The 21,244-nt window shown below is 41.1% G+C and overlaps 2 protein-coding genes across 3 annotated transcripts; one reads left to right on the top strand and one right to left on the bottom strand.

Moving 5' to 3' along the window:
• Window positions 1-9,588: 9,588 nt before the first annotated feature.
• Window positions 9,589-13,610, bottom strand: LOC104418481 (spermidine synthase 1). Of its 2 annotated transcripts, none has more exons than XM_010029861.3 (9): window positions 13,109-13,610; window positions 11,830-11,906; window positions 11,586-11,708; window positions 11,253-11,357; window positions 11,025-11,097; window positions 10,866-10,937; window positions 10,449-10,638; window positions 10,063-10,201; window positions 9,589-9,941 (listed from the first exon to the last, which is right to left on the bottom strand). In XM_010029861.3, the coding sequence occupies exons 1-9, from the start codon at window positions 13,362-13,364 to the stop codon at window positions 9,891-9,893; spliced, it is 1,086 nt and encodes a 361-aa protein (XP_010028163.2). In that variant the 5' UTR covers window positions 13,365-13,610; the 3' UTR covers window positions 9,589-9,890. The 2 variants fall into 2 exon arrangements, with proteins under 2 accessions (XP_010028163.2, XP_010028157.2); XM_010029855.3 differs by having other exon boundaries at window positions 10,449-10,644; window positions 13,109-13,609.
• A 1,659-nt stretch (window positions 13,611-15,269) lies between these two features.
• Window positions 15,270-21,002, top strand: LOC104418498 (probable cyclic nucleotide-gated ion channel 16). The gene is made up of 7 exons (XM_010029870.3): window positions 15,270-15,870; window positions 16,730-16,942; window positions 17,066-17,379; window positions 17,885-17,996; window positions 18,804-19,040; window positions 19,796-20,190; window positions 20,326-21,002. Exons 1-7 carry the CDS (start codon window positions 15,400-15,402, stop codon window positions 20,687-20,689), a joined length of 2,106 nt encoding a protein of 701 aa, XP_010028172.2. The 5' UTR covers window positions 15,270-15,399; the 3' UTR covers window positions 20,690-21,002.
• Window positions 21,003-21,244: the final 242 nt, after the last annotated feature.

Below are 21,244 nucleotides of genomic sequence, written 5' to 3' on the forward strand. Positions count from 1 at the left end.
GACATCAAGAAAACGCATATCAGATTTCCTTATCTGCACTTAATTTTCCCTTCTTAAATGGAGGGTGAAAAGATAAGGGCCAGCCTCCACCCCCGGATCTTGAAAGATCTCTCTCTCTCTGCTGCCGTTATGCCATCCGCCCCCTCCATAACGACTCCCCACATCCGTTCAGATGTCGTGCTGCACGATAAAAAAATCTCAGCTTCAAAGATCAAGAAAGAACCGCGTTTGCCTGTGGGGGGCATGGACAGATCTTTGCCTCGTGATTCAATCCCCGCATCTCGTCACGAGTAGTTTGCCCACGGATTTGAATAATAAATCACACGTCCACCTAACAACTTCAATTTTTAAAACTTTATCAAGCGATTTTATAAAATTTCATGTGGTATTGAAAGTAATGGAGGTCTTGAATTCGAATCCTTTTAGACCACATTTACTTCCCCCAATTGAATTTTTACGTTTAGTACTAGACAAAAGACCAAACTAAATGCAAAGGGGAATGTTATTATATTTGGATAATAAATCATGCATTCATTTAACAACTTAAACTTTTTCAATAGTTGATAGTAATTTCATAAAATTTCACATAGTTGATCGTCAGCTTCTTTTTTCATTTCCAATCTCGAGTTCTCGACAATCTAGCACGATGAGAGGAAACGAATCGGGATCGAACCTAACTTCAGTGACGAATTGAAACATGTGATTTGATAATTTACGTTGATAGGCTAGGGGAGACTATGCGAATATGAATGGCATATCCAACTTTAGAGACGAGTGACGTGGGATGTTTTAACAAAGCATGGGGGAAAATGGAGAGCGAAATATTTGTGTCTTAACCTATTGATACCTAATTCTTTAGGCATCGTCGAAGGGAAAGTCCGACCCTAATGATATAGATAAACAAGATTATCCACCACCCACAGTGCCGTGTAGACCCACCACATCCAGCTTCCTTCCCCACTCTTCTTTTAATCATTATAATATATGACCATTTGCATGGATAGACCACGGCAGTAGCGTCCCTCAACCTACTTCTCAATACAGCATGCTTTTCGATCTTGGCACGGCCACTAGGGATTTTAATTCTTGTGTGGATAAAAAATCACAATTCTCCCTTTTGTGCTCTCTCAAGTAAGTCAAGTAAAAAAAATGGAATTGTAATCGACCGTTCATGATTCTTTGATAAAAATAAATCTAGAAAAAGGACCATGCTGCCGCCGCCTTGGATGCTTTACATCTTAAGGTCAGGCACTACTATCCATATGTTATGATGTGAATATATCATATCGATTCGTTACGTATGGAAGAGGATTTTTTCTTTCTTTTTTTGGGTATTTGCCTAATAATGGATTATTTTTCAACTATAGTGGCCAATGAACATGCATCACGTGGATACCTTGACTACAACGATCGTGCCCCCACTGACTGAGGAGATTTTTCCCTCCCCACAAACACATGCGTATGGAAAGAGACCGCCCGACTCGACAGCTTGGAACATCGGATAAGTATCGAATTCAAAAGGGATGCTCCTTCTTCTTCCTTCTTCTTCGAAGATAAGTCTCCCCTCCTTCCCTTCTTTTAATGGAATTTCTTCTCTCTCTCTCTCTCTCTCATTTTTTTATTATTATTATTTCCTTCTTGGTCATCAATTGCGTCCGGAAAAAGAAAACGAGAAAACGAGAAATTTGGAAGAAAAAGATCGAGGGGATTTGATGGAATTTCAGGGGTCCGAAGTTGGAGGTGTCGGCACATGTTGTTGGTCCAATCTTTTTAGTTTCCTTGTCACGTAACATGTCGCTTCCGGGGCATAGTTTCAACGTTCTTGTCGTGCTAGATAAGCTTTGCGGGGGCGTATGAAAGATGCTCGTTTGCAAATGATGACACGATGGGTTGAAACATCGTCTCGACTCTTCCAAAACCGCGACGTAGAATAGCGACTGGGTATGGAAATTAGGTCCAGGAAGGCCGGTCTTTGCTAAAGAAAGTCGTGTTGCACGACTGCGGAATTGAGACAAGAATGGTCAGTGCATTGGAAAATTGCATAATTGTCTTGATTCGTTAGTTAACGAATGTTCTCGAAGCACTCGTTAACAGAGCCTTGCTAGAAATCGCAACCCGCCAAGCGATGGAGAAGACAGTGATGCCTTATGCTATTGGTTCGCTATTTGTCACGAAGTATGTCATACACCATCCATGATTATTTATGTTAATATGGATATGATATATCGACTCAATGTATGATTTTGAATACGTAAAACTACAAATGGGTTGTCACTTAACGAGATTCAATCGTCTTGGTGATGTTGACATTTTTATGTTTTGAAAGGTCGTGGTAACAAATTTCAACATAAACAAAATATCCAACAGTTCTAGAAATATCACTTTAGACAAAGTCCTAAATGTCAAATCACTCTCTTTTATTGCATCGATGGCGCTATCAATTTCTAACGTGATTAAAGGAATATGGTTTAAGTGCAACACGAACATGCCGAGTTGTACCCAAACTCAACCCGAGATGACATGATTTGATTGATTTGAAGCTAATAAGAAATGCTACGTTTTCCTCTATTTCTTATATATACATATATAATCACTTTGCAGTCACACCTCATCTCATACATAAGAGCAAATATCATAGAAAAAACATAAATGACACGAACACCCCAATTACTCACTACAGCACAAAAATCTCGAACTCTTTTTGTCTTAAAAAAGCTATAATTTATATATATTTTAATTTCACCTAGGGTATATTTTATGATATAAAATAAAGTTTTGTGTTACAATTAATAAGTTTAATATTACCACCTAGATGGGTGGTGCTACTGGCGGCGAGCTTCTCCTCCTAACATAAGGAGAGGAGTTTGATTCCATCCGGTGGCACGTGTGTGGTGGCTAGCACGTATTGCTTTCAGGGTTTACCTCCCGTTACTCCGGACCTTTTGGGCTGTCCGTGTTGGTACGGTGCGCGGTTCCCGGGTCACAAAAAGAAAAGTTTAATATTCTTAGTGATAAAAAAAATGTTTGGAAATTTTAGTGACATTTATTAACCCTGTATATAAATAGACGCAGGTTATTTTTTGATAAAACTTAAAAAAATAAAATGCGAATAACGGAGGCGATGTCATTTTGATATAACCCCCTGCCGTAAAAAAAAAATCGAGAATTATGACGCATAGAATGACGCGCGAATGAGCTGTAAGCCAATAATTTTAACAGCTGGGGCCCGAGCGTAAAAATTTGGGGAACTCCCACTCTCCAATTTCCATCCATCAACGCCACAACAGGAGAGAGAGAGAGAGAGAGAGAGAGAATATCGTTTTTATATTAATTAATTTAATTAATCTAATTTATTTATTAATTAATCGGTTTTAATTCGAATTAGTTGGGCTGCGGAAAATGACCGACAAGGTGCACGCGGCTGCTCGACCACGCCACCCGCCTTCGACGGGACAGCGCATTCATTGCTCCCGACGCACCGGCCCCCACCATTTTTACCGAACTGCCCCCGCGGGTCCGCGCCATCTTCGGCGGCAGGCCCGTAAATAGGGCCGGACCCGGAGGGGCGTTTCGGGGATTACGCGTGTGGGGGCGGGGAGCCCTCGGTGCGGATAAGGATCGGGCCAGCGCGTGGGGACAGGAGGAGGATCTTTCCGAGATTTCGACCCTGCAAATTTCCACTTTTAGCCCCCACCGCGCGGGGCCCGCGACCTCGTACGGACGGACGCTTCGCTGTTGCGGTCCACGACAGGGGTCCGGCGGCGGGCCCCACGCTTTCCCCGGGCCTCGCGAAGCTCGAGCGGCCACGTCATCGGCGCCAGCTGTGGTGTGGTTGGGGTTTTGGTGTTTGGTGGTGCAATGTCGGAATTGCACCCGGGGGCGTTTGAATGCGATGTCAGTTTGGAATTCGCTTTTGCGGTCGCATTTATGGTCGGGCAAACGAGAATTGTCAAGCACTCCAGGAATGAAAAACGATTTAATTTAATCTTTTTTTTTCAAAATGGTGACTGTTTGTGGGTCCATCGAATGGGTAAATGAATGTGCATAAATTAGGTTTGCGTTACATGAAAATGGGTTAATTTAGATTAGATAAAAGAAAAAAGAAAAAAATAAGAAGAGAAATGAGAAAAACAAGAAAAGCAGGAAAAGAGAAAAAAAGGAAAAATAAATAAATGCAAGAAGTATTGAAATAGTATTAAAATTCGTTTACAATATTAGTTGTGTCAAATAGAATAATTGGCGTCCTTGTTAGATATTTGTAATCAAATTGATCGAACTGACTCAATTGGCAAAACATGAATAAATTAATATGATTGAAAAGTTTAGATTTGATGTGGTGAAAATGCAATAGGTTTAAAACTTCTTGAACAATTTCCTCAAAAAAAAATGGTTCATATAACAAAAAATCCCAAATTATATCATATGACACAAAATCTCGAACTATTTATTGTGTTGCTAAAATTCTAGACTTCCCAATTATGACATAATTGTCCCAATTTTTTTCGTGTTATTTGTGACACAAAAAAGTTGGGATATTTGCGTGACCGTGGAGGTAAGTTTAAGGTTTTAGGTGACCAAAAAAAAAGGATATTTTTGTTGCAGTTGGCATGATTAAAGGTTTTGTGGTATTTTAAAAAGAACTGCCAGAAAACATGGTGCTTGTTTGGTCGAATTAAAGAAAGGCGCACCATGTTTTGTGCTCAATCCCATTTGTTTTATGAAAAAAAAAAAAAAAAAGGGGTTCAATAGTTTGTTTTATGTCAATATATTCAAATCCCGCTGGTGCACTCCGCGCGACATTGAAGCCGTCTCTTGCTTTAACAGATCAAACTTTGTCGGACATGCTTTGATTTTTTTTTTGGCCGATGCATGTCGGGTCGGACGATACTTCCTGCAAAAGTTTTCTGCCAATGCCGTTTTCTATGCGGTTCGCATCAATGCTATCCATTCCTACTTATAAAAACTCCCATCTCACGCATAACATGTCGTTTTGATTTTTGACCTATTAACATTCGAAAACATCATAAAATCCAAAATGCAACCTTTTTTTATATATCATCATGCCACACGTATAATGACTCGATCAAAACGGAAATGAATTTGTCTCCTTAAGTCGGGGGTCACGCATGCAATAATTTGGCAATATATAGATAAGATCACAAAATGATTACATCAAATTCGCATGACAAATCTAGTCATTGATGTGTCAGGGTCATGGTACATCTCCTACACGCATCTTCAAATTGATAAGCGTTGTCTCGCCGCCTGATTAGCATTATCATGACAATGTTACACTAGCCATCTCACAACCTTATCTTTTTGCCTCGCTAAACTGATTACAGATTTTATAAGAATTGAAATTTAATTACTTCGAAATCACCTATCAATTAAACACAGGAAACAAGTCAAAATAAATCACGCATTTCCAAAAGAAAAATGACATTTTAATTTACCCAAAAGCTTATGTTAATAAAATAATTAATGCAGTAAAAAAATTGATATATTTGTGATAATTTACCTTAAATAATTATAAACTACTAGTTTTCATTAATTTTTATCGTTTTTTTTCGGTCCTACTCTAATCCTACTCTAACACTCATGAGTTAAATAACATGCGCAATAGTCGATCATTGTATTGTTCCCTTCGTTTGTCATACATGTGTACTTGTGATTTTTCATGATACTAATATAATTTAAAGGAAATTAACGAATGATAAATTTATCATAAATATATTATTGATTAAAAGATTAATATGATGTGAATTTATCAAACGTGTACCTGAGAATTTATGATAAGTGTATTAACTTGGAATTTTTTTGTAATACTGACCCTAATAAAATATGTGGGTGGACGAGCCACGTGGGCGAAGTCTTGCCACGCAAGCAAAGTGCGTGTACGAGGAAGGAAGGAAGGAAGGAAGGGATATTTTTTTTCCTTTTTCCCTTCATCCTCGTCCGCGCCCATGCAGAAAGAGAAAGAGAAAGGCCAGGTGGGACCCACCTTATCCGGAAGCGGGTTCCGTGGTGGCCTGTCGGGTCGGGGGCGGGCCCCGGCGGAGGTAAATTGCGTGAGAACCGTCGCGCGTGGGGCCCGCTCCCCCCCTCCCCCGCGGTCCTTATCCACTCGTAAAAAAATAAAAAAATAAAAATAAAAAAAAAAAGAAGGAAGGAAACCCCGACCGAGTCCTATTTAAATACGAATTGTCCGAAATTGTTCGAAATTCGGAAAAAAAGAGAGGTCGCAGTAAATAAGGTGGGGGGGCCCACCGACCTCCGCCCCTCCCTTATCTGTCTGTCCGAATTGACTTTTGCGGGTCGTCGATGGAATGTTCCTCTTCATCCGCCACGGCCTTATCCGTTTCGACGATGACGTAAAAGCGGGTGACGTTTCCTCCCGATCATCATCTGTTCCTTCCCTTTCTTTTTTTTTTTATCTCCTCCCCCAAGGCCGACGAGCCAAGACATTACTGGGCCTCCTCCTCCTACATTTGGATTAAGACGGCTGGGAATAAGGGATTATTTTTGATAACGTCGAGAGTTGATTTCGTGGTTATCTCGATTTAACAAAACCCCATCCCTTTTAGGAGGGAGTGGATGAGACAGTCTGAGCGAATCGGATAAGTTAGATTAAGCCGAGAGTGCGAAAGCATGTCCCAATAAAGAAGAAACCCTGGATTTCTTTACACTTTTGTCGAAAGGGATGCTTTTTGTGCTCTCGGATCTTTGATTCTAGTAATGCTGAAATTTCCGATTGGTTTTTAAAATTAAATTTTAGGAAAAACAGCAAAATATATATAATTCTCGATTTTTTTGGGAGGCATGAAGTGTCGATGGTTTCATGCATGAATGTAAACCGATTCGTCCACGTGCATGTTAGGACTCGTGGTACAATTACAAGGAAATTTCGAGAGTTGAATTTGTCTTGTCTCGGTTTAACAAAACCCCATCCCCTCCGGGGAGGGGGGAGGGAATATGTAAGACAGTTTGAGAATATTGGATAAGTTAAATTAAGTCAAGAGCACGAAACATGTCTTGATAAGGAAGGAATCTTATATTTTCTTTTCCCTTTTGTTGAGAGGGATCAGATGTTCGATTTTGGCAATATTGGATTTCGAAAAATCCTTATTGATTTTTAAAATGAAATTTTAGAAAAATTGATGGAATATATACATATTAGGATTTGTCGCACAATCACAATGAAACATAGAATAAAAGGAGAGAAAGATAATTTGAAATACAATATTTTATCTCAATTCACAATTAAACTCTAAATATAGGAGAGGACTCTATTAAAATTAGTACATCATATCTATTTGTTACATCCCTAACTTATAATATAAAAAAATTATATATACCCAGTAGCTATCCATGGGTTCAAGCCTAAAGCATCAATAAATTATGAACTTAAACTTTAAAATTTCTCTAGTGACTCGAGGTGCTATCATGTGACCTCTGCTGCTATATTGTCAATAAGAAGTATGAATTGCATTCCAATATTACATTGGGCAAGACTTCGACCATCAGAGTTGTCGAGTAGATTAGTCTAACACGTGTTTGGTTCTCAAAGCATTTTGAATCGATCAACTAACTTTTTCTTCCTTCCATTCTCATTCGTAGCCTTATCTTATATTAATTTCTAATCATAAAAGGACATGTTTACCGTAACGAATCATCTTTCTTTCCGACTCTCTTGCTAGCATCCAAACAATTTTGTGTCCCACCCCTTTCAAATCCTCTCTCTTTTTTCACTCTCGTAATTATCCAAACCCATCCTTTTCCTTTCTAATCATCCCGTAAGCAGGAGAGCCCGTGATCCGACAACGAAATCTGCCGCATTAAAACCGGACCCCGGACTGCTTACTCAGTCCCTTCCCATCAATCCTTTGAATCTTCAAAAGTCACAAATCGATTAAAGTTGAAAAAAATCAGAGGGTCGGCTCATGACTTTTCTCTAAGACTCCACGAGACATCTCTCTTTCTCCATGTGCTAGGGCTAGCAATTTAGGCCTCGATGGATAGGGAAGATGTCCCATTTCGTTCCGGATTCGAGTTGAAAATTGGATTGGTTTGGACATCGAGAGCCGTCTTCGATCCAAAGTCTTGTTTCCATATCTGGACTCCTAGGCTTTACAATGACATGGGCTTGTCTGGCCCATCCTAGTCTGACCTATGAAATGGCACTAGACGTAGACCCTATCCGCTACCCTTTTACCCATATAAAACAGCCAAGTTGGCTCCTTTCTTTTTTCTCTTTCCACCCATCAAAGATGGAATATTTGGTAATTTTGTTCCTCCTTAGATAGTTGTGCGGACGTGACATGCAACATTGGGGTCACAAGTGTCTGCTGCTGTCATGATGGGTACGATGCTATTTGATATGCCTTTATCAAGAGCGTCTCGTACGATATATTGAGTTAGAAAAAATTAGAAGATCATCTTTGTACCTTTTCTATAGTTCCTTGTCGTCATATCATTCATTTAGTTATTGATTACTAACTCATTCATTATTTAATATGATACGGTATCTTATGGAGGGTTATATATGAATAGAGATTTTCGGATTTTGTCGTGACTAAAAAGAAGGCGATGCACCTTTGCCTTTTCTCTTGAACTTTAGCCTAGATGATGCCATTGAGAGCTAGGGAAATGTCATTGATCCAAGCCTTTTTTGAGGTTTCACACTGAAAATTAGGTTTATTCATCAGAAATGAATTATATATTTGCAAAAAATGAATTACGACAGTGTGTGAAAATAGTCTTAATCTCTTTCCCACTTCCTTTTTCTTTTCCTTTTGCTCAAAGTAGTGGAGCGGTGATTCGATGAAATCTTCATTGGCTTCGTGCAAAAGGGGTGTGCGCGTGGATTTGGAAGTACGAACAACTGAGGGGGGTCACGAAAAGTATTTATTCTTTGTTTCCAATAAAATCTCATTCGTTGTTGATTCATTGGGTTGGAATCTTTCCTTTAATCTTTCTCTTTTTGGGGCCATTGGATTGCAAAATGTTCTCTTTTGGTCAAAGGCTGCAACTTTACCATCTGAACCCAACAGCCTCGTTTAAAATGCTGGAACTTTGTTCAAATTTGACGGGTGTTGGTCCGACCTCGATGGACCCCGAAAGGATTTATATTGAGATGGCACTGTAGATCTTATACGCATTCGTTGTTAGAATATTTAAATAATAAATCACATCTTCATCTAACATCTTAAGCTTTTAGAACAGTTGACAGTGGTCTCACAAAATCTCACATGGTATCAGATTTAGGAGGTCTTAAGTTCAAATCTTTCAGGCCCCTATTTGCCTCCTCAATTAAATTTCCATGCTTAGTATTAGGCAAAAGACCAGACTAAGCGTGAATGAGAGTGTTAGAATATTTAAATAATAAACCACACTTTCATTTAACAGTTTAAACTTTTAGAACAGTTGGCAGTGGTCCCACAAAATCTCACATTCGCATCTTCCAATTTAAAGATCGAGCTCGACCCGTCGTTTGCAACCGAAAAGGCTTGATCTCACAAGCTATCTAACAAATGGGGATCAATCTTTTCAAGACAGAATTGATTAGAGAAGTGATGAATCGGATTCGAATGATCAATGAAAGTACGTAATTTGAAAAATATCGATCGTTTTGTGTGTAAACATCCCTAGGAACTCCACTAAAATCCTCACAATAAATAGCCAACACAAGAGGAATGAAGGAATGATTATGTCTTTCTGTAGAAGTAATTTCCAGTGTTGCAAACCCACTTAAAACAACAACATGATCGTGTTGAAGATAAATGAATATCGTTGTCGGACTGATGCATGGAGTGTGGCGAACAATCGTATCTTGATGTCTTGTCTCGTGTGATTTAGAGAGGCTTTCGCTGTTCCATTGAAGCGATTTGGAGTCAAAGGCGATCCCTCGCGAATGATGGCAGACAGAACGAAGCCGAGTGCATCTGGACACGTATCAAGCAACAGAGAAGATGACATAATTATCAGCAAGTGTCGGTCTGGTCAAGGTCAATCGATTGTCTGAAAGCGAAAGGAGGAGAATTCGATGAAAAGCAAAATGAATACCTCCGCGTTGTAAAACTTGGGCGGCTCTTTAGCTACGCCCAAGGAGCTCGCGGCATCATGATGGTTTAATGGGTTCACCGGTCGGGTGAAGTCGACACGGGGTCCCTCCGTCGAGCACAGCAAGAAGCCAATCACCCCGCTAAGCACGAGAGATTTCGATTCAGTCAAATCGCATCACGACGTAAAACCATACATACTTGCCTTTGTTTCCATTTAACTGATCCTAACGCTCATTTTGCCGTTGAAAACACTTGAAAAAAATGAAGGAAAGATGGTACTCATCGAATCGAATTGCCGCCTAATATTTGGCAAAATTTGACTGAGTGAAACTCGTGCATAGTGCACAAGTTTACAAGTAGAGATGGATATACTATGTGTATAGATACCTAGGATATGCAGGAACCGGTGCCCAGGCATAGTTGACGGATCCTTTGAATATATTCCGGAAAGTGTGGATGAGTTGTGGTAGGTTGAGAGAGGGAAACCACAGGCTTTCTGCTTGAATGCACATCACTCCTCCTTCCCTTAAAGCTTTCACCACCATTTCGAAGAATGGACTCCCGAAAATCTCATGCTCTGGCCCTAATGAATATCTTTTGTTAGACCTGAGTAAAGTTTGTTCTCTTTGTAAATTATCATTTTTGGAGTCACATAGCACATATCTAGAAAGATAGCGAACACTTTAATTTTGATTGGTTTTGTCAATCTTGTCTAAGTAGAAAAAGTCTAGAATATTTTTCGAATATTAGAGAGAGAGAGAGAGAGAGAGAGAGAGAGAGAGAGAGAGAGAGAGAGAGAGAGACTTATTGGGTCGAATGCGTCTACTATGATCGCGTCATATGTACCTCCTTGCGCCGACTTCAAGAATTCACTTCCTGCAACATTTAGCACGTGCAATTGAGAACAAAAGTCATTTGATGGCTAGCACTAATGGAAGCAAACATTTCACAGGTATATCATACCATCCATTATGTGAAGCCTGACACGCGGGTCCTCATATCCGACCGCAACCTCCGGGAAGAATTCTCGATACACCTACATACGATGATGTATGGTGAACCGTGTATACAAAACTTCGAAATACTACGCTCGGGCCATTTCAACAGTATGGTACTGCATATGTGATCCGTATGTCGCATGAAAACCAAGCACGAAAGAGAAGGGCTACTTATCAAGTTATCGTCACTCACATCGATGAGCATCATGTCCATTTCGCATATATCTATGTGCACGACTGAAGAGTGACGGGAGATCTCCCTTAGAATGCCTCCATCTCCTCCGCCAATGAGCAATACCTGAACGAACAGAGATGGTAAAACTAAGTGAATTAAGCATCCGATCAAAGGATCGTACGAGTACCGCGCCAGTATCAACACACAGCATATGCAAATCATGTCATTCTCGGATGCTGCCGACTGCCGGACCGATGAACTTACGGCAGCGAACGGGGACCGAGCCAGGGTTTCATGGTGGGCGACGGATTAGTAAGGAAGAGATATAAATGGCAGGAAGAGGGACGAGACCTTTTGCGGCTTAGGGATGGAGCAAAGAGGGAGGTGGGTAATCATTTCCTGGTATGCACACTCGTCCTTCTCGGTCAGCTGAAGTGCGCCATCGAGGACGAAAACCTTGCCATATGCTGTCGACTGCACGTCCGGAGACAACATCATCGTCGTCAACTCAGAGTGCAATGAATTTGCCATTGCTGCGTGGCCATTTTGAACGAGTCAAAGAGTCTCTGAGCTAGGGTTTTTCGCTTTTACGTACCTCAAGTACCATCATGTGCTGGTATTGAGACTTCCCTTCGAATAGCACCTTCTCTATCTTTAGGAAGTGTGCTTGTCCTGCGCTACATTCAGATACATGTGGTGTTATCAATAATTACACATTAATTTGATAAAGATGCATGTATTTGCAATTAGATAATATGCAGGTATATATATGAATAAAATCATTCATACCCAGTGTAGATTTCTAGGTTATATTGGTAAAACTTTTTACTTGGAGAATGATGATTATAATGCAAGAAATGAAGCCGTGGCATAACCTAAAATACTAAACTATGAACTTTGGTTAAATAGCAAGATCTTGCACCCAAAAAGGGTCGTATGAATATTAAAGTGTTTAGTTTAGATGCCGCAAATCTCGTGATCAAATTATAATATCTGTACTGTTCATATTAATCTTGGATATTATACCCACCATCTTATGAGTGGAGCCTTACTCAATATACGTGGATGAGACGTATCTAAAATAAAAAGAAATAAAAAAAAGATGGTGCCGACACACAGCGTCGTGCGGACGTACAGCGTCGTGCCGACACATGACGTGTTTATTGACAATTAAGATGGTGCCAACACACAGCGTCGTGCCGACGTACAGCGTCGTGCCGACGCATGACGTGTCTATTGACAATTAAGAGCGGTTAATTACCGTGCCGAAAGCACATGGATATGAAGATCAACACTAAAAAAGGTGCAGACAGCAATCGGGAAGTACGATTCTGCGGGCTAAAAAGGAATGTGAACTTTTTTAAACAACTTTGGAAAAGAATTCCCCTGGCCTCCCTCGGTTGTTAATCATGGTCTAAAGAGAGAGCAAGTCCAACGCCATTGGACAAGCAGGAGCTTTTTTGAATGGACAATTCTCATGTCACACATGCACCTGCAACTGTGCAAAAAGCACAACGTGAAGCACGCACCCGCCCGCTCGTTAGGCCTCAACGAATGAGAAACGATCGAGAGTCACGTTTGAATTTTTATATGCAGACTTCATTGTACGGGCCGTCAACTTCGAGCTACTTCGCTACACGACAATAAGTTCCTCGCAACCTCCGATCGCCTTGTCGCCGTTGTGCAAGAACGAGAAACCGCCTATACATCTACGTCATGCCTTACTTATTTTCTTCTTGTTTCGTCTAGTGTCTGTACTAACAGCGAACAAGAACAAATTACTCGTTTTCTAATCTGAATAGCTAATCAAGATCGACCCTTATCACGCATTTCCCCTAAGCAGAACGTCGTTCACAAGAAAAGAATTGACAAACCTGGCCACAGGGGACTGTTCTCAGCAAACCATCCCGGCAGCTGGGGATTTTCCAGATCGCTGCTGCTGTCGTTGCGTCGTACGTCATTTTCTGTGATGGGTTTTGCGGATGCATCGCTGCAAACTCCGTTTTCGCGACCCTTTTCTTTGCTGCTGCCGCCGCCGCCACACTTACCCTCGTCTCCTATGGTCATGTTGTCGGAGATCAAGAAAGTCCCTGGACGATAGCTCTGCTGCAGCTTCTCTACTGCTTGCATGGCATCTATATATCTCTATCTCAAGTGCTTCTCCTCTAGTGCATCCTCGGAAGAAATGATCCTGGCGACACGTTTGTTTCTGTCAACCGGATGCAATCATGAAAGCTTATTGCCGACTCTCACTCCCTCTCTCTCAGAACGCTCGCGAGAATCGACACATGCACCACAGGGAAAGATCAATCGAGCGCGCGCGCGCGAGAGAAAGACAGAGAGAGAGAGAGGAGAGAGGAGAGGAGGGAATGAGCGAGAGCCTTCAAAAGGGTTGCGTTATATAGCAAGGCGCATGATTTCTTTATATAGAAAAACACTCAGCAGTGAAGGCAAGGGGGTCGTTTTCCGGAGGAAGCTGCTTTCCCATCATTCTATATTAGCAAGTACGTTACCCAAATGAAGCAACGACCGAGGGGGTTTGGTATAATTGGTCTGGCCAAGTTGCTCGACCCTTTGGTGTTGAATGTACAGGTAGGGTCTACGCTCTAATCAAAGCGATTTCTTCTCCTCTTTGGAGGGGATGGGGAGGACCGACACTACCATATGAGGAAAAGGGTACCGCCAAAGTTAGGAGATAACATATGATTTCATCCTTGAATCCCAAGACATTCTCGAGAGAGAGAGATTTTGTGAATCATGCAAGAAATTGGGAATTCTTGTGCATGCCTTGGTTTCACATGCACATCAGATACCCGATTGATCATGATTGTCGAATACATGTGCTGTATGACTTGGTGAGGATGCAACTCGATTGCTTGAAGCCTTGGTAATACTGGTCGAGTCGAAAAGTTATGAACATCTGATGTTACTGAAAAAAGCATCTGCTACTGAGGCTGCCGATGTAACTTCAGGAGAGAATAATCTGCTTCTCAGTTTTTCTTTCCTGGAATAATGTTGGGTTCCAAAATAGGGAGCAGAGCCATCCCTGGCATCGAGTAACGATAAATCACGAGTTTCAATAAAGTCAAGATTGCATGTGAGTAAAATGAAGAGTATGTGCAAATACAGGTAGGCAAATGAAGGGAAGGAGTGGGACATATAACTACCGCTCATGTTGGAACCAAACATTCGTCCTTTTTCCCTCCGAAACTTTGCATTTTATAGAATATTCGTGGTTATATTTCCATCCATCTAGTTAGAGGAAAATTCTTCAAACCATGTCTTTGATTGGTTTGATTGGAGGTTGCAATCAAAGATATTACCAACTTTATAGTTTAGTTAAGTTTGAATGTGAATTATATCCATAACCCACCAAATAAAGATGTGCTTGAAGGAATCCTCCAATTAGAGATGGAAGAAATATGACCCGTTATTCATCTCTCTTAAGATTGTGGGTCAAATTGCAGTGGTGGTATGCGCTAACTAATTTATTTGACATTAACTAATTTAGCTGGCTATTGATGAAATGTCTTGCAATGGAGTAGTAAGAATTTGGCTCAATAAGAGCATAATGTGATGAGAACGAAAAAGTGAAGGTTGAGGTTAGAGAGTTTGGGCAATATTTAATTTCTAGCGAGCTTTCAAGATCACAAAAGTGACATGAAATGACTGAATCGCAATCGGAAAAAGAAAAAAATGTCACTGAAATACACATGTAAAACCGAAACCAATATACACCTTCAGGCGACGAACTTAATTCAACAGTAGAACAACTCGACACGGGACGGGTCAAAAATGAATCATACCTCGAGTGAATCAGGTTAAAGAGGAAATATTCTAGGACCGGTTCAAGAAAATATAACAATAAAATAAAATAAAATCATAAAATGAGTTGGGCTTGGTCTCCCCGTGTGAGGCCCAACAAAGGGCCCAATTGGGCCCAAAAGGCCCAATTAGGCCCAAAGTAAAGAGTAACGACTCCATTCAATCTTCTCTCTTCTTCCTCATCCATTTTCGCGCGCTCCTGCAACTCCTCCGGCTCTGCGCAATTCTCTCTCTCTCTCTCTCTCTCTCTCTTTCTTTCTCTCTCTACACGACCGCCACCTCCTTCTCCGCCCCGATAAATCCACGGCCCCGCCTCCAATCGCCGCCATGGACGGAGACCATGAATCGCCGCCGCGTCCACTTCCCGGCGGCCGCCGCCGCCGCTTCCGCCGCCTCCCGCCGGTTCCCCCGCCAGTTCCCGGGGTCCTTCTCCCTCCGCCGCGAGATCCCCTGGTGGTACCAGACCCTCGACCCCGGGAGCGAGTTCGTCGCGCGGTGGAACCACGTCTTCCTCGTCTCCTGCCTCGTCGCCCTCTTCGTCGACCCGCTCTACTTCTTCGTCCCGCTCGTCGGCGGGTCCGCCTGCGTCGAGCTCGACTTCCGCTTCGGCGCCGTCATCACCTTCCTCCGCACCGTCGCCGACCTGTTCTACCTGATGCACATGGTCCTCAAGTTCCGGACAGCCTTCGTGGCCCCGAACTCCCGGGTCTTCGGGCGGGGCGACCTGGTCATGGACGCGCGGGAGATCGCGATCCGGTACTTGAAGACGGATTTCGTCATCGATCTCGCCGCGACGCTTCCTCTTCCCCAGGTCAGCGTGATTTCGAACAGAAGCTTCGGTTTTGGATCGTTTGCGTTGAGAAGAGTGCTCCTCGCCTAGGGTGTGATGTGTTCGACAGAAGTTCATTAGTTCGTCACTTGAATTGTTTCTTTTTTCCCTACGTCAGTAATTCATGTCTGAAGGTTTCGTAAATGAAGAATTTTTGGAATGGAATGTTGCAATTCTTGTCTGAAGGTTTCGTAAATGAAGAATTTTTGAAATGGAATGTTGCAATTCTGACGAAACTTGTGATAAAATGAGGGAACAGGTTGCTGGAGTGGCTGATATCTAGAGTATGGCTATAAAATGCGATTGAGAAGGGAGCTTGAAAGAAATATGAATGATGTTTTCTTCAGCAGTGTTTTTGCTTGGTTCCATGAGGAGGAAGAGCTGTTGTAACTAGGGCTTTACACATAATGAAGATTAATATATATGCCTTTGTCAGTGTCAAGGAGCATGCAACTAAATATTTCCAAAGTCTAAACTGTTACTTTGGACACGGAAGTTATGTTTTGATATCACAGGATTTAAGCCACTTTGAACTTTGATTATTTCAAAAGCTTAAGGATGTTAGTCAGTAGTTTGAAGCGTGTTTTCGTATCTAGATGGTTCATCCAGATGTTCTTTGTCTTGCCTCTGAATTGCCACACATCTGAGTTTGGTAGAATGGATGGTATATTGCTTTTGTTCGATAGTCTTTCTACTTCTATAGACTTGGATCTTCCTCTGTAATTTCAAATCAACATGCTTGTCTGCTGAAATGCTGTTTAACTGCCGTCTTACACAATTCTCAAGAGTTAAACGATATTAAATATCTATGTACGGCCATTGATGTTTTCCCCTTTGGCAGATCTTTATTTGGTTCATTATCCCAGCAATACAAAATCCTACAGCTGTTCATGCCAACCACACAGTCTCTCTTATTGTTCTCATTCAATATTTTCCTCGATTTTTCCTCATTTTCCCGCTGCATAGACGGATTGTGAAAACAACTGGGGTGATAGCCAAGACTGCTTGGACAGGAGCAGCATACAATCTCATTCTCTGCACACTAGCTAGTCATGTAAGCATTTTTTTACTACTTTATGTTATTTCAATGCTGAAGTGCATGCGTGGATCGTTATTGCTTTTAGATCTTGTCATGTAATTGCATTTACGGTCATAGTTTTCCCACACTCTGGTACAGGTTATAGGATCGGTATGGTATTTATGGTCCATTCAGAGGCTGAGTTCATGCTGGAGGATTGAATGCCAGAAGGAAATTAAAAACAAACGCTATCCACGCTGTCAACAGCATTTTTTTGATTGTAGTACCTTAGATGACCCTCAACGCAAGTTGTGGTTGAATTCCACTCTGGTGTTGGCCAAATGTGATGCTTTCAAGGATGACGACCATCTTCAGTTTGGGATATTTGCTAGTGCTTTTATAAATGAAGTGGCTTCGGCAGATTTTATTGAGAAATACTTCTACTGTCTTTGGTGGGGCTTGCGGAACTTGAGGTATGCAATCGCCAGTTTTGCTTTACAAAATTCACGTAATTGGATGGCTAGATGTGGATTATATGTTGACCATCCATAAACAGATTATCATGGGATGATTTAGTTTCAGCTTTTGAGGTGTAATATGCTGGGTGATGTGAATGCAGTTTGAGTAATGCTCATCAGTAAATGGAATTTCATATAGGATTTTTTGGCCAGCAATATTATATGGGTTTTACAGTGCATTTCAGAAGAAGGTTTTCTTGACTCAAAATGGGACCCTGTCTGCATAATCTTACAATGCACAACTAATACTCTCTCTCTCTCTCTCTGTATCTATGTATACACACTTATCTAGTATATGAGGGAATGTCTATATGCTAGAAATTGTATTGCAGTCTTTCTTGTTAATTTTTCCCCTATAAAGTTCGGTTCTGCTTTTACTTTCAGTCCCAGTCTTCACAAATGCAGAATAGATGATATACCAGGTCCTTTCTTGTACTCATTGTGTTTTTCTCACTGGCAGTTCATATGGGCAGAGTTTGATGACCACCACTCTTAGTGGTGAAAATTTATTCTCCATATTTATCTGCATTGCGGGTTTGATTTTCTTCTCGCATTTCATTGGAAACATGCAGGTTTGTGCCTTTCTTGCACTTGTTATGTATTTCGTTGGTAATGTCATGGTCAAAGCCACTAAACCTGTCTGAGGAACAGTGCATAAATTTTTAGTTTTTAAATCAGTGGGACCACTTTCATTGTGGTGCCAACATAGCAGAACCAGGATTTTCAATCTTTTCTGCCTTTCAAGTCTCTCGCTTCTCCTTTGACTAAAGAAGAAAAAGTCTCTTGCTTCTCGTATTTGACATTTTCTGGAGTCATAGGCTTAGCAATCAGTACATGGCGACATTTCCTTAAGCAGATAAGCTGTCATGCAGGTGCCAACTATAGATTATAGCCTTTTTCATTGGCTCTCCTCTCTAATGAAAATCACCTATGGTTAAGCATATTCCTCTTTGGTATTCCTAGAGCAGAGAAGTGCCAGATATAAATATAGATACTAATTGAAAGGGAATTTTTTCAAGGAGTGTTTGCCCAGCACACACATTGTCTTGCTTATTAATAACTAATGTTGAATCAGGTTTTCCAATATTATAGATAGAATATCTTGCATATAAATATATGCTTATCACTTTTCTCGCTGCTGTGCTGTGCTCTTGTGGAGTTTTATCTGTAGCCGTTTAAAACTTGTGACACCAATTATTTCCAAAAGCTCAAGAGAGTTGCAGAAGCTTTGTAGCCCAGTGAGGGGAGCATGGTGTTTAACCAGTAACTGAACAGTCACAGTCATGTTTCCCAGAGTCTCCTCGACATTTATTAGTTAGTATTGTGATTTCCCGCTGCTTACAGTTTTCTCTCTCTTGAAAAACTTTTGTTTTCTAAAGACATATTTGCAATCTTCAACGGTAAGACTTGAAGAATGGAGAATTAAACGGAGAGATACAGAGGAGTGGATGCGGCATCGTCAACTACCTCTAGAACTGCAAGAACGCGTCCGCCGGTTTGTTCAGTACAAATGGGTTGCCACTAGAGGTGTCGATGAGGAAACCATTTTACAATCATTACCTCTTGATCTTCGACGCCAAATTCAAAGGCATCTTTGTCTAGCCCTTGTTCGCCGTGTAAGATATCTCAGTCATTGCATTTAACATTTGAAAGTGAAATCTATCTAAAGAAAACTATTATAAAGTCAGGTCTTTATCATGGTTTGGTAGAAGTTTTATTACACTGTTGTAATGTTTAGTATATTAGCACCAAGTCCAGTACATTAACTCTATGCAAAAGATATTTAAAGTAGCATCTGGTAGGTTACAGACATAGATGTCAAGTGTATTTTTTTTTTCTTTTTCCTGGCTGAGTACATACCAAGGTTTAATCTTAGCATAGTTAAAGTATGATGGCTATTTGAAAGTTGAAACACAGAAAGTCTAAGGGTTGCCATCTTCTTGGTGATTAGGCTGCACCTGAAGCCACTGGTTTGAAAAAGAAAGTATAGCTTTCCTTGTATTTATCAAGTTGAGCATCCGCTCTCTGCTTCTGAATTCTGATTTGGATGTGCTACGGGAAAATTGACTTGACAATTGCATCCTCATTTGCTTCTGGAGGACCTTCATGAGGGGATCAGTTTGCTTCAGTGAATTCAAGTTGGTTCTTAATTCATAATACTGTTTGACATAGTTTAACAAATATGTTGGAGAATAGGCAGTGTGCTTCTCTACTTCCAAAAAAAGCGGTAGCATTAGGATTTTCTCATCTACGCATGCTAGATATTCCATATCAGAAACTATTAGGTGCTTGTAAATATTTATCCATTCTCATCCTTCTGAAGACATATACAAACTTGAGAAATCTGAATTGTTTTCTTTTTCTTATCTAGGTCCCTTTCTTTGCACAAATGGATCATCAGCTCTTAGATGCTATATGTGAACGCCTTGTCTCATCCTTGCATACTAAAGACGCATTCATTGTGCGAGAGGGTGATCCGGTGAATGAGATGCTTTTCATCATAAGGGGGGAGGTAGAGAGCAGCACCACAGACGGTGGAAGAGTAGGATTCTTCAACTCCATCACCCTTGGAGCTGGCGACTTTTGTGGTGAGGAGCTGCTCACTTGGGCGTTGGTGCCTACTTCGAGCCTTAACCTACCATCCTCAACTAGAACAGTTAAAACTCTCACTGAACTGGAGGCGTTTGCGCTGAGAGCTGAGGACCTGAAGTTTGTCTCTACCCAATTTAAGCGCCTCCACAGCAAGAAACTCCAAGATGCTTTCAGGTATCCATATGTATTCTGTGAGATATTCAACTGGAGAAATCGCTCACTTGCTTGGAAGATTTACAAACTTTTCAACGTTCTTGTGCATTCCGAAGTTTGTAAACTGAGATTGATTGTGATGTAAAATACTTCCAGATATTACTCCCACCAGTGGAGGACTTGGGGGGCGTGCTATATACAAGTCACTTGGAGAAGATTCAAGAAGAGAAAGCTGGCAATGGAGTTGGCCAGATACGAGGACGTATATTACATGAATGGATCGGACAAGGAGAGTGAGTGTGGACAGAACTCCAACAGCGACGAGGAATTGAGTCGGTTGACCGACGATGCAGCCGGCACTCAACACCTTGGAGCTACAATACTGGCTTCCAAATTCGCCGCTAACACAAAAAGAGGGGCCAACCATAAGGTCACTATACTGGATCCTCAAGAACTGAAGATGCCTAAATTGTTTAAACCCGACGAGCCTGATTTCTCCGCAGACCTCGGAGAGAGTTAACTTTGCTTTGCCTACTATTATCACACACCAGCTGAAATCTCACCACCTCGTGGGGTTCTTGCCTCCAAGCGGCAATTCGTGACGCCATAGATCGTAAGGTGAAAGCAGTTGCTCAGATTTTACTTACTGATTTCAGCTGGTCCTGCCTTGATCCTTAAAAGAGTTTACTAAAATTGTGTAAATGTTGTTTTAGCCACTAGCATATAAAGTTCTTCATATTTCAAAAAGGGTCACTGAACATGCTTGATATTACTCGTTGGGAATATATCTATGGTTATATAATACAAAGACTCGCATGTCATATGAGTAAAGTACTTTTAAATTTAATATATATTAACTACATGAAAGGAGAAGAGACAACTGTTGCCTAAAGTCAACGGAATATTGTAACGGACGATGATGGCATTTGATATGGAGGGATGATCCAATTCCCTTATTTCCACCATTTAGATATGCTGTTTTCTTTCTACCAAAAAAAAAAAAAAAAAAAAAATGCTGTTTCTTGCTCTTCTCCTACAAGGGTATTCGAATCGTTATTCAAATCGTATTAAATTA

Source organism: Eucalyptus grandis, chromosome 2 (assembly GCF_016545825.1).
Source record: "Eucalyptus grandis isolate ANBG69807.140 chromosome 2, ASM1654582v1, whole genome shotgun sequence".
Classification (NCBI taxonomy): Eukaryota; Viridiplantae; Streptophyta; class Magnoliopsida; order Myrtales; family Myrtaceae; genus Eucalyptus; species Eucalyptus grandis.

What these genes read in the sequence shown, in the direction of transcription:
- LOC104418481 (XM_010029855.3), bottom strand. Translation starts at nt 13,364, where the DNA reads ATGCAAGCAGTAGAGAAGCTGCAGCAGAGCTATCGTCCAGGGACTTTC. An exon ending in GAACAGTCCCCTGTGGCCAG is followed by an intron (nt 11,907 to 13,108) that starts GTTTGTCAATTC and finishes AATGTAGCGCAG; the next exon opens with GACAAGCACACTTCCTAAAG. An exon ending in CCAAGTTTTACAACGCGGAG is followed by an intron (nt 9,942 to 10,062) that starts GTATTCATTTTG and finishes ATACGTGTCCAG; the next exon opens with ATGCACTCGGCTTCGTTCTG.
- LOC104418498 (XM_010029870.3), top strand. Translation starts at nt 15,400, where the DNA reads ATGAATCGCCGCCGCGTCCACTTCCCGGCGGCCGCCGCCGCCGCTTCC. An exon ending in CGACGCTTCCTCTTCCCCAG is followed by an intron (nt 15,871 to 16,729) that starts GTCAGCGTGATT and finishes CCCCTTTGGCAG; the next exon opens with ATCTTTATTTGGTTCATTAT. An exon ending in ATTTCATTGGAAACATGCAG is followed by an intron (nt 17,997 to 18,803) that starts GTTTGTGCCTTT and finishes TGTTTTCTAAAG; the next exon opens with ACATATTTGCAATCTTCAAC.